Below are 12,174 nucleotides of genomic sequence, written 5' to 3' on the forward strand. Positions count from 1 at the left end.
TCCTTCGACCCACGCCTTTTTTGTCTTAACCCTCTCAGACCCAGGTCCCTGTATATGACTTTACATTGCATCTGGGCTTCTGAGCAAAAGTACAAGTAGGGGCACACACTGCTCGAGAATAACAATTCCAGGCAAACTAATGGACAGAATCACAAAAACAGTTCCGGAGGAAAACAAAAGTAGGCCCATCTCCTCTAGTTAACCGTTGGGATCAAGATGGAAAAGAATGGTGCAATCAAGACAGAACTGGAAGTGTATTGTGACCAGCGGGGTATAACAGCATCTGATGGCCTGGTCGATACTCTGATACACACACACACACACACACATATACATTGATATGCAGGTATGGATACGTGTATATATATATATATATGTATATCTATACATGCATGTATGTATGTATGCATAAATATGTGTATACATGTATGAATATATAGATATATATGTGTATATATATCTACATATATATATTTGTGCCCCCCCCCCTCATCGCTTGATGACAAGTTGGTGTATTTACATCCGTGACTTAGCAGTTCAGCAAAGGAGACTGACAGAATAAGTACCAGGCTTACAAAGAATAAGCCCTGGGGTTGATTTCTTCAACTGAAAGGCAGTGCTCCAGCACTGACAAAAGTGAACGCCTTTGATTTGTTTGACTAAACAGCTGAAGGCTGTGCCCCAGCATGGCCACAGTCGAATGACAGAAAGAGGTAGGAATAAAATGAACCCACCACCACCACCTTCTCCCCGCCCTCCACCTCACGGTGCATTCTTATAGACATCAGGGTGCTTGACCTTCATAAAAATAGGCGAAGTTATGAGGTCAGTCATTGGTGGGAGAGGAAGGGGAGGTAAAAGCGAGGTCAGGGTGGCGTCACCATGACAACCACCACAGCAACAACATTTGTTGAGGTGACAAAGTTTTTAAAACTTTCCGTGGAGTCCCTGGATTTAGGTGGATCAATATACGTGTAAGTAAATACATTCTGAGTTCAAATTCCACTGAGGTCAACTTTGCCTTTCGTCCTTTCGGGGTTGATGAATTAAGTACCAGTTGCATACTGGGTCGATCTAACTGACTGGTCCCCTCCACAAAAATTTGGGACCTATATATGCATGTGTGTGTATACACACACTTGTACTGTATGTGAAGTGAGTGTAGATGTTTGTGTGGTTATATATTGTCATACTGTAAGTATATGTATGTATAATTGAATATATATATATTTCGTTTTTGTACGTGGTTTGCAATAAGGCACTAAATGAGAATGACCTGCCCTAGACACAATGAATGTGTGTGTGTGTATATATATATATATATGTATTATATAGTGTCTTCTACTATAGCCTCGGGCCGACCAAAGCCTTGTGAGTGGATTTGGTAGACGGAAACTGAAAGAAGCCTGTCGTATATATGTATATGTGTATGTGTTTGTATGTCTGTGTTTGTCCCCCCCCCCCCCACAACATCGCTTGACAACTGATGCTGGTGTGTTTATGTCCCCGTCACTTAGCGGTTCGGCAAAAGAGACCGATAGAATAAGTGCTAGGCTTCCAAAGAATAAGTCCTGGGGGCGATTTGCTCGACTAAAGGCGGTGCTCCAGCATGGCCACAGTCAAAAGACTGAAACAAGTAAAAGAGTATATATACACACACACACACACATACAGGGTACTGTGAATAAATTACCGTCTAAATTATGCAAAAATGAAAATAACACTGACATCTCATTTTAAAAGATATATTTACCAAAATTACATCAAAATATCTTGAAATATCAAAAAATAAATTTGTTCAATAAAATCGCCATTGGCTCCAACCATGACCTCCAAACGACATCAGAATCTCCTGCAACTCTTCTGGATGGTCTCCTTGTTTTAAGTTGGTGAATGCTGCCATAATCCTTGCCTTCAGTTCATCTTTGGTGTCACAAGGAGTTTTGTTGGTCTCTTGCTCAACTGTGCCCCACACATAATAATCAAGGGTGTTGCAGTCTGGGGAGTAAGGGAGCCAGATGTGAGGGGTGGTGTGGTCACAGAAATTGTCTCGCAGCCATGACTAGGTTCTGCTTGTGTGGTCTGGTGCAGAGTCCTGTTGCCAGAAATAGGGTCTTCCAGCAGCCACCTTCTTGACACGGGGCAGCACTACCTCCTCCAGGCATTTGATGTAGGCCTCCGTGTTGAGTCTGAAGTCATGTGGGAAGATGAATGGAGGCATAACATTGCCATCACTAGTGATCGCACCAAACACCATGATGTTGACTGGATGTTTGATTTTTATCACTCTCGGAACATGTCTTCAGATTGACGTCCAAACACTCCGAAATGTTCTTTTTTGAGCTTTGCAGCAAATGCCAGCAGTACAGCAAATCGTTTCCTAATTTCTGCGTGAGTAAATTGCATCTTGATGCTGTTTTTTTCTCACAGACGGTGCTCAACTGACCCTACTATACTATGTGGTCAGCAAAATAAATAAAAAAAAAATAAAATGCACATATGTGTGAAATTAAAAACATAAAATGGCAACACTTTGCCCATTGCACTCTATATATATACATACACACACATACATATAAGGATGATGATGATATATATATGTATGTATATTTGTATATATATATGTACATACATACACACACACGTATGTATGTGTATATATATATATATATATATACGAGTACGTATATATACATATGTATCTATATAAATATGTGCGTGTGTATATATATATATGTATATATACATATGTATATAAATATGTGCATGTGTATATATATATGTATGTATGTAGGCACATATGTATGTGGAGGGATGATGGCAATAAGGATAATACGTGTGTGTGTGTGTGTGTGTGTTTATTTAAATATCTACAGATATTTGATTATAATCATTTCTGATCTGTTTGTAAATTCAGCCGTGAAATCTGAAACCAGGTTACAAGGATGAACTCCACAAATTTATCTCAAACTCAAAAGCAGTAAGTCTTTTTCTCCTTAATTGTTTTAGGCTGCAACCAAGAAGTGCTTGGTTCAATCCTGCCTTCTGGTACTCCAAGTAAATGTTGTCTAACATAGCCTTGCTGTTCTTCTACTTTCATTATTCTCTCATTTTTCTTTCTTCTCTCTCAATAGGTCAGCTGAGAAGACTGTACTGAATCTTGCCTCTAACGATCTGCTGTGCAGCTGCTGTCTTCGGAAGCAGTCGGAAGCACCGGTGGAGGAGCTGCTGAAGAAAACATCGGAAGCAATTTTGAAAAGACGAGTAAATGAGACAAGGGAAGAGATTGGCAAAATTATGAAAAGGGTGAACAATGTGAGTGGGAGTCTTTCAATTTCTGTCTATCAAATCCACTCACAAGGCTTTGGTTTGGCTGAGGCTATAGTTGAAGACACTTGCCCAAGGTATCACGCAGTGGAACTGAACCCAGAACCATGTGATTGGGAAGTAAGCTACTTACCAAACACCCATGCCTGCACCTTGAAATTCTCTGTGAATGTTCGTTGAGGATGTCTTACAAAACTGGAAGTAATTTTTTCCTGAATGTCTCAGATTAAAACTGACCTGGGCTAAACAATGTTGTTTCTCTCTCCGTCCACAGATCTATGGAGCTTATCTGCAGAATGAAAAGGATGTACAGTGTTTCGAAGATGTTGATGTTCCAAGCTTCAAGTGTATCACAGATATTGTGAGTATTTGCTTTATGGTGATGAATAAAGGAGTCTGGTGTCAGTGGCAACGAACCTATGTCTCTGGTCCAGAAAATCTACCAAAAATATTTCAGGACACTTTTAAGAATTTCTCGATATTTTATAGATGCTGTTATCTTTCATGGAATGTAATTTAGGACCCTGTCAATGGTTCCCTGTGGCAAGATGGCATGCTTTGGATTGCATCGGAAATACGTGTATGTATGTATGTGTGTATGTATGTATGTGTGTGTATGTATGTGGTTATGTGTGTATGTATGGTATGTATTATCTATATATGTGTATTTGTGTGCTTATGGTATTATGTATATGTGTGAATGTTTGTATGCATATCTGTCTGTCTGTATGCATATCTGTCAGTTTGTCTACCAGATTGCATGTATGCATGCATATCTATGTGTCTGCCTGTCTGTCCATCTGTCTGTATACCTGTATACATATCTGTTTGTCTGTCTGTGTGTCTATGTGTATAACAAAACAAGAAATTGGAAAATGACCTGAGATGAAGACAAAACCAACAGCTTCTTCATCTTGCGTTGTAATAATGAAATAAGCAGAAGTGCTTTGCTTCAAGAGACCACAGCTTACATTTTAACATCACCTACACACACACACACAAATGTATGTATAATGAACTTATTGTATCAAGTGCCCAGGTGTATATGTATATGTATGTATTTTCTAATACAGAAGCAGTTGCAACAAATCCTGAAAGACCAGGTGAAGAAACAACAGGTGAGAATTTCCTATTGAAAGTTTATTAAACATCTGCTTATGTGTGTATAGGTATATAATAAAATCGATAAAAGAAAATACAGGGATATTGTCATGATGGAGGGTGGAGGGTGAAGGAATCTGATGTCTCAGAGAGAGGCCTTCCTTATAGGAAAATTTGAAAGGAGAGAAATGAAAGAGAGACAAAAGAGTTTTACATCTGTTAAGTATAAAAAGAAATGCTTGGAATTTCAACATCAACAACAGGGTATTTTTGTTTGTTTGTATGTATGTATGTATGTATGTATATACACACACACACACACACACACACTCTACACAACGTGCTTTATTCTCTATCTCTCTTGTGTGTCGCAGTATCAAAAACAAGTAACGGTGTTCCTCATTGGTTATTCCGAGTTGTGTAACCAGAAGCATCAACTCCTGAGTGAACTTCACGAGGTACGTGCTACATCTGTGTCTTTTAACTCTCCCCAACAAAAGTTCAATATCAAAGCTGTACACTCTTCCACTTGTCGCTACATCACTCCTAATTAGTCCTAATTAGTCCTAATTAGTCCTCTGGCACTCAGCTGCTGCTGCTGCTTCATGCTTTTTCTTGATGGGGCTGGGGCCATCGCAGGTTAGTGGACCCAGAGACGTAAACATGAGTAGAGCTGACCAAGTTCACCAGCACTCTGCATTGCTGGTGGTCCCATGCCAGCTCCTCTGGCTCCCTCCAAGTTGACATGGAGCCTCTGGAGGTCTTCTTTAACTATGTCCAGCCATCTGGTGCAGGACCCACCAAACGAATACAGAAATTTCCACGATAGGGTAGGACAGTATTTACATTGGAAAATATGTAAACACTACAAAATCAGCACTCCTGGTATGAACATTATCGTGAGCCAATCATTGAAGGTAAAAATGTCACTATCTTCTGGGATTTTCCGGTCAACACTGACAGAACACTGATCAGAGATAGTCATTAAAAACAGAGAATAAAATACTTGTAGACGAGTAGATGTAAGTGTTGCCACTGATCAAAACATTTCTGTTGAAGAATTTGACAAATTAAGTAAATATAAGGACCTGGAAATGATAATAATAATAATAATAATAATAATAATGATGATGATGATGTTTGTTTCATTTTCTTTTCTGAATTTCCTTTCTCTCCAACTTTGACTCTTGTCTCTCCTCGTCTTTGTCCTCCTTGGCACCAACTCATTCTGACACATCACATGTCTCCCTGCATGGCATTGCATTGCACCACCACTACGACCACCAACACTACACCAACACCACTACACATCAACATTCCACTCTAAAGTTCTTCACCAATCAAAACCAACAAATATGGTCGCCATTGTTAGAGGAAGAGGAGGAGGAGGAGGAGGAGGAGGAAAAGGCAGAGTTCGAAGTGGAGGTGGAGGAAGTGGAAGGCAGAGAGACGGCAGCAGTGAGCGATGACCCGATCAACAATGTGACCATCACCCAAGAGCGCGACATCTCTCTGTCACGGCGTCTGGCTGACATCAAGCAGAAGATGGTGAGACATCTTGTGATGCGTGTTGGAGCTTTAAACGATACAGCAGCCACTGGTGGCGGTGGCAGGAAGACTCGGTAAGTAAGAGGTGGAGTGTGGTGTGCAATGGGGAGGTGGGATAGAATTGTTGGCATATGCTGGAGGAAATGATCGGGGGTGTTTTGCCCATTGCTACATTCTGAGTTGAAATTCTACCAAGGTCAACCTTGCCTTTTGTTCTTTTGGGGTCGACTAATTAAGTACCATTTGAACACTAGGGTCGATGTCTCCTCACCCAAAATTTCAGGCCTTGTGCCTTTTAGTAGAAATGTTACAAGTGTTACAATGGGAAGTCATGGTAAATGATGATGATAATGATGATGATGATGATGATGATGATGATGGTGGTGGCAGTTGTGGAAATGATGATAATGGTAGATTTGGTGGTGGCGGTAGTGGTGGATGTGGTGATGGTGATGGTGATGATGATGGTAGTGGTGGAGGCAGTTGTGGAGATGATCATGGTGGTGGTTGTGGATGTGGTGATGATGATGATGGAGTGGAGCACTATTATGGTTGTGGCACTGGTGGTGATGGTGATGGTGATGATTGCAGCATATTACTTTATATAAATTCTTCTTTCCATTGTCACCAATTTCCAGGAACCGAAAGAAAGTCGGAAAGCCTTCCCAGCAAACAAAGGATATTTCATCTCTCCGATACAGAATCAAACAACTGACTTCTGGTAACTTCTCTCTCTCTCTCTCCCTCCCTCTTATATTCTGTCCCGTGATTTTCATCTTCTATGTCCCTGCCGTAAGGCTTCACTTCCACACATGTCAGCTTAATTTGATTTGTCCTTAGTCAAAAGACACCCGTTGTTAATATCCTGTTGTTTGTATTTGTGAACCATTTCTCTGTTCTTTTCGTCCTTGTTTTCGTATACATTCGCTTGCATTCTTCCAAAGAATCTAGTGCTCTTAGCTTAGATTTTCTTGGAGCTGGCCAGATTGGAGCAGTCTTGAGTGGCCAAATCTGCAAAGATGATCTGGAATTCAACTGATGATAGACGATACAAAAAAAGAACAGGTCATTCAGAGCTTTCTAACTGTCCGGATGTTTTGTTGTCGCCTGTTACGTTCTTGTTTCATTTTTTGTTTTATTTATATATACATATATACATATGTATGTATGTATGTATAACATATACATTCTCTGATATTACAGATCAAGAAATGAAGCAGAGAAGTCTGGATGAATTGACGATTCAACTTGAGAACCAGGAAATGGAGTGTCAGAGGATTCAGTTGGTCAGTGTCTGTCCTTCTATCAGGTCTATTTTCCATGCTGGCAAGGGTTGGACAGTCCAGCAGGGTACAAGTGTACAATCAGCTAAAGGACTTCATTGTGCTCCAAAGACATCTTTGGTGTGGCTTTTACAACTGGATTCTCTTCCTAATGCCAACCACTTTGCAGATTGTATTGGGTGCTTTTTATGTGGCACCAGCATCAGCAAGCATCCAGTCCACTGTAACGTGCTTAGCATTTGGGAAGGGCACCCAACTGTAAAAATCATGTTGAAACTAACCTTGCCTGTGCAAGTGATACATAAAAAGCACTGAGTCCACTCTGCAGAGTGGTTGGTGTCAGGAAGGGCATCCAGTCGTGAAATCCCTGCCAAAACAGTCACAATAGCCTAGGGTAGTTTTTCTACCTCACTGGCCCCTGCTACCCATCCAACACATGCATGGAAGATGGACGTTAAACGATGATGATGATGATGATGATGATGATATACATGGTTGGCCGAAAGTCACCTGACAGTAAAATCAAACCCATTTAATTCCAAGATTCATTTATGCTTAACGACTGAATGAATTTATAAAAGCATCTAAATATGAAACATCATGGAAATTGTTCAAACTGAAATCCTTTTGGCACATCACTATTTTTCCATTCGAGTCAATACAGAAAGTATCTATGGAATTTTGATTTACTGTCGGGTAACATCTGGCCAACCTTGTATCTATCTACCTATCTATATATGCATATATACATACATACACACACACACACACATATATTTATATATATATATATGTATATATATATATATATATATATATATATATATATATATATATATATATATGTATGTATGTATGTATGTATATATATGTGTGTGTGTGTGTGTATATCTACTCTCCTGTACTGTTCCTTTCTCAGGAGAGTGAGGGAAGAACGAAAGACTTGCAGGAGCAGATTGTCCAGAAGGACAGACTAATGAGTGACCTTAAACAGACGGTCTCTCATCTCTGCTCGAAACTGACCAACAGCTGTTTTAACAACGATACCAACAACAACAACAACAACAGTATGGCTTCCTCTCGCTCCATCCATTCATTGCTGCAGGAAAACAAGGTGAGTTGAGGAACTTGTCATCAGCACTCTTCAATTTCGCTTTTGGCTTCTGACTATCTCTGAAATCGTCGGGCTTTGGTTATGGTGGTGGTGGTGGTGGTTATGGTGTTGGCAGTAGTGGTGGTGGTGGTGGTAGGAAGGCTGATTGTTTTTTTCAAAACAAAGTCTTGTCATATAAACTCTAGATTTTTTTCAGTTCTGAATTTGAATCTCAGTTGAGGTCGACTCTGCCTTTCATCCTTTCGGGTTCGATTAAATAAATACCAGTTATACACTGGGGTCGATGTAATCAACTTAATCCCTTCCCCAAATTCGAGGCCTTGTGTTTCCAGTAGAAAGAAGGATCATTATTATCATTATTATTATTATCATTATCATTATTATTATCATTATTATTATCATCAAGGTGTTGGGCTGGCAGAATCTTTAGCATGCCAGTCAAAATGTCTAGTAGCACTTTGTCTGGTTTTACATTTTCAATTCAAATTCCACCAAAGCTAACTTTGCTTTCATCCTTTCAGGGCCTTGTACCTAGAGAAGACAGGATTATTATTATTATTATTCAGTAGTCTTATTTTTATCCTGCGCTTTCACTGCTCTACCGAGCGCAGCTCTGTGTGCCTTGGGTATGTGCTGTGGTTTGTTGGGATTCTCTTATTTTTCACTGTGGGGAGGGACAAACACAGACACAAACATTATTATTGTTGTTATTAATTTGCCTCTTCACTCATTTCAGGAATCCATGTTAGATCTTTCTGAGAAGATTCAAACCAAAGAATTGAGTTACGAAGAAGCTTTAACAGGTGAGAAACCCCTGCCACCATTCCTCTACATACTGTCGGCATCATTCTTCTACAGTCTTTAAGTTCAGGTTTATACCTGTAATTATTGGGGCCCTGGGATATGTAACACACAGCCTAAATACCAATCTTGAGAAATTAGGCTTTTCAAAATCAGAAAGGAGAAAGCTAATTTAAAGACTACAGATATAATCCTTTACCAGAACTGTAAAAATCTGTAAGAAGTTTATCATTTATTTAAGTATATATGAACATGTCTAGATATGTAGCTATATGCATAAGAATACATACATAAAGCAAAACATACAAATCTGCACATATACACACATACATACATACAAAAATACCCTGTTGTTGATGTTGAAATGCCATTGAAGGAGCCTTGAATCTAGGTTAGAAACCGATTCATTCTCTATTGACAAGAAATCTTGAAATAAAACTGAACGGTAACATACATACACCACCATCACTACAACTACTTCTGACTACTGCCATCACCATCGCATCTCTATCTCTTCAGCTGCCCACACAGACCACCAGAGCCAGCTACAGAAATTGCAGTCCGTCCACCAGGAGGAAGTTGAATACTTACAGCAGGAACACAGCAACAGCATCGAAGCTATAACGGTCAGTCTGCCCATCTGTCTGCTTGCCTGCCTCTTTCTCTGATTCATACATACATACATACAATGGGCTTCTTTTCGTTTCTGTCTACCAAATCTACTCACAAGGCTATAGTAGAAGACACTTGTCATATATAAATGAAAGACAAGGTATGAATCAAGGTCATTACATAATTCCATATTCTTTTATTGGAGTAAATTTGACTTACAGCTGTTTCCAATCGCATTCTTGGTTTGCTCAGAAACAGCTGTAAGTCAAATTTACAAGAAACAAAAGAATATATAAAGACTATTATTTATTTCTCATCTAACATGTCATTCTGTGATAAAAGACAAAGTTTAACTTGGAATACAACCACGGATTTAAAAAGGAAGAATGATGATGAGCAATGATCTCTGATCTTGCCACAAGAATAAGCGGAGTTCTTTACTAAATCTCTCATTAATAACTCTTTGGCCATATGGTTCCAGGTTCAGTCCCACTGCACAGCACTTTGGACTTCTAATATAGCCAGAAATGTCTTCTATTATAGTCTCAGACTGTGACTGGATTCAATAGATGGAAACTGAAAGAAGCCCATTGTGTGTGTGTGAGTGTGTGTCTGTCCCTTCTTCCCCCACTGTTTGGCAACTGGTGTTGGTGTCTTTACACATGGTCCTGACTTAGCGGTTCAATAAAAGTACTCTGATAAAATAAGTATTAGGTTCTAAAAAAAAATGTGTCAGGGGACTGACCTGTTCAACTAAACCCTTTAAAGTTGTGCCCCAGCATGGCCGCAGTCCAATGATTGAAACAAGTAGTAATATATATGTATACGTATATACACAAACACACTCACACACACATATATATGTGGGGGGTGTATATGTGTGTCTATATGTGTGTACATATATATATATATATATACACATTTATATTTATATATTGTATATATTTATACATATATACATATATATACATTATGTTTATGTGTGTGTATATACACATAATATATATATATATATATATATATGTATGTATGTATGCAGACACACACACCCACTCGCCCACCCAGATCAGTTACCAGAGTCTTTGATAAGAAAGTGGTTGAACCACAACAGAGCCATCACCAAGACCACCAAATGTACACTCCACCACCACCACCTTCATTGCAAAACACATCAACATTAATCATCATCACCCCCCCCATCATCATCACAACCACCACCACCACCACCACTACCACCCTCATTCATCATTATCATCATCATCATTATCATCATCATCATCATCATCATCTACTGCTCAACTCTATTCCTCCTCCTACTTCTCTTCCCCCTTCTCCCCCTTCTCTACGCTGCTGTCAATGCACTTGCAGCTGGTGCAGTTATTCTCCCTCCCTCTCTCTCCCTCTCTCTCTCTACACACACACTTGTATACACTCATATACCTATCATACAGAAGTCTCCCTTGTTGGCTCATACACACACATATACATACACACAAGACACGAGAATGTGATTTGTGGGAATAGTCTCATATAAGCAGAGATATGCATGTGTGTGTGTGTGTGTATATACTTCTCTCTCTCTCTCTCTCTCTCTCTCTCTCTCTCTCTCTCTCTCTCTCTATATATATATATATATATATATATATATATATATATATATATATATATACATACATACATATGAATGTGTATATGTGTGTGTGTGTATATATATATATGTACATATGAATGTGTGTGTATATATGGTATATATATATATATATATATAGATACTCTTTTACTTGTTTCAGTCATGTGACTGCAGCCATGCTGGAGCACCGCCTTTAGTCGAGCAAATCGACCCCAGGACTTATTCTTTGTAAGCCTAGTCCTTATTCTATCAGTATCTTTTACCGAACTTACCACACATTTACTCCTGCACCGAGATAGATAGGAAAAAAGAAAAAAATGTTAATATAGATGTACGTATGTGTGTATACACACACACACACACACACACACGCACACACACACACACACATCTACATTTATTTGGTTCCTCCCTCCAGCATTATTTCCTGCATGTTTTGGTGATAGCAGCAGTGGTCAAGTAGCAGCCACAGTGTTGTTGCTGTAGCTCTTGTTGTTGGTGGTGATGGTGGTGGTAGGTTAATCACTTCTAGACAATTCCAGGTGGGAATTATATTTAAAAATGAGACGATTAAAGGTGAGTGTCATTGTTGTTGTTGCAATTGTTGTTTAACCCATGGCTACCTTTCACCTGACTGACCTGTAATCATATATGTTCCTTTTGCCAGTGAAAACAGGACAGCATTATACAATGTGTTACTTATAGAAGAGTAAGACATAATTTGAGGGAGATTTGACTACTATTTCTACCAGATTTAA

At 39.2% G+C, this 12,174-nt stretch overlaps 1 protein-coding gene across 2 annotated transcripts in view; it reads left to right on the top strand.

Annotated features, from left to right (window-relative positions):
* Window positions 1–880: 880 nt before the first annotated feature.
* The window catches only part of LOC106873331 (uncharacterized), a 46,268-nt gene continuing 34,974 nt past the window's right edge, over window positions 881–12,174 (top strand). For both annotated transcript variants that reach the window (XM_089343958.1, XM_089343957.1), the window contains exons 1-12: window positions 881–974; window positions 2,918–2,980; window positions 3,135–3,315; window positions 3,602–3,688; window positions 4,401–4,445; window positions 4,803–4,886; window positions 5,758–6,050; window positions 6,615–6,697; window positions 7,180–7,262; window positions 8,179–8,373; window positions 9,110–9,176; window positions 9,694–9,800. In XM_089343958.1, coding sequence (XP_089200084.1) covers window positions 2,946–2,980; window positions 3,135–3,315; window positions 3,602–3,688; window positions 4,401–4,445; window positions 4,803–4,886; window positions 5,758–6,050; window positions 6,615–6,697; window positions 7,180–7,262; window positions 8,179–8,373; window positions 9,110–9,176; window positions 9,694–9,800 — 1,260 coding nt within the window. In that variant the 5' untranslated portion in view covers window positions 881–974; window positions 2,918–2,945. The remainder of the gene's footprint in view (window positions 975–2,917; window positions 2,981–3,134; window positions 3,316–3,601; window positions 3,689–4,400; window positions 4,446–4,802; window positions 4,887–5,757; window positions 6,051–6,614; window positions 6,698–7,179; window positions 7,263–8,178; window positions 8,374–9,109; window positions 9,177–9,693; window positions 9,801–12,174) is intronic.

This window comes from Octopus bimaculoides, chromosome 28, assembly GCF_046866305.1.
Source record: "Octopus bimaculoides isolate indiv1 chromosome 28, ASM4686630v1, whole genome shotgun sequence".
Lineage (NCBI taxonomy): Eukaryota > Metazoa > Mollusca > Cephalopoda > Octopoda > Octopodidae > Octopus > Octopus bimaculoides.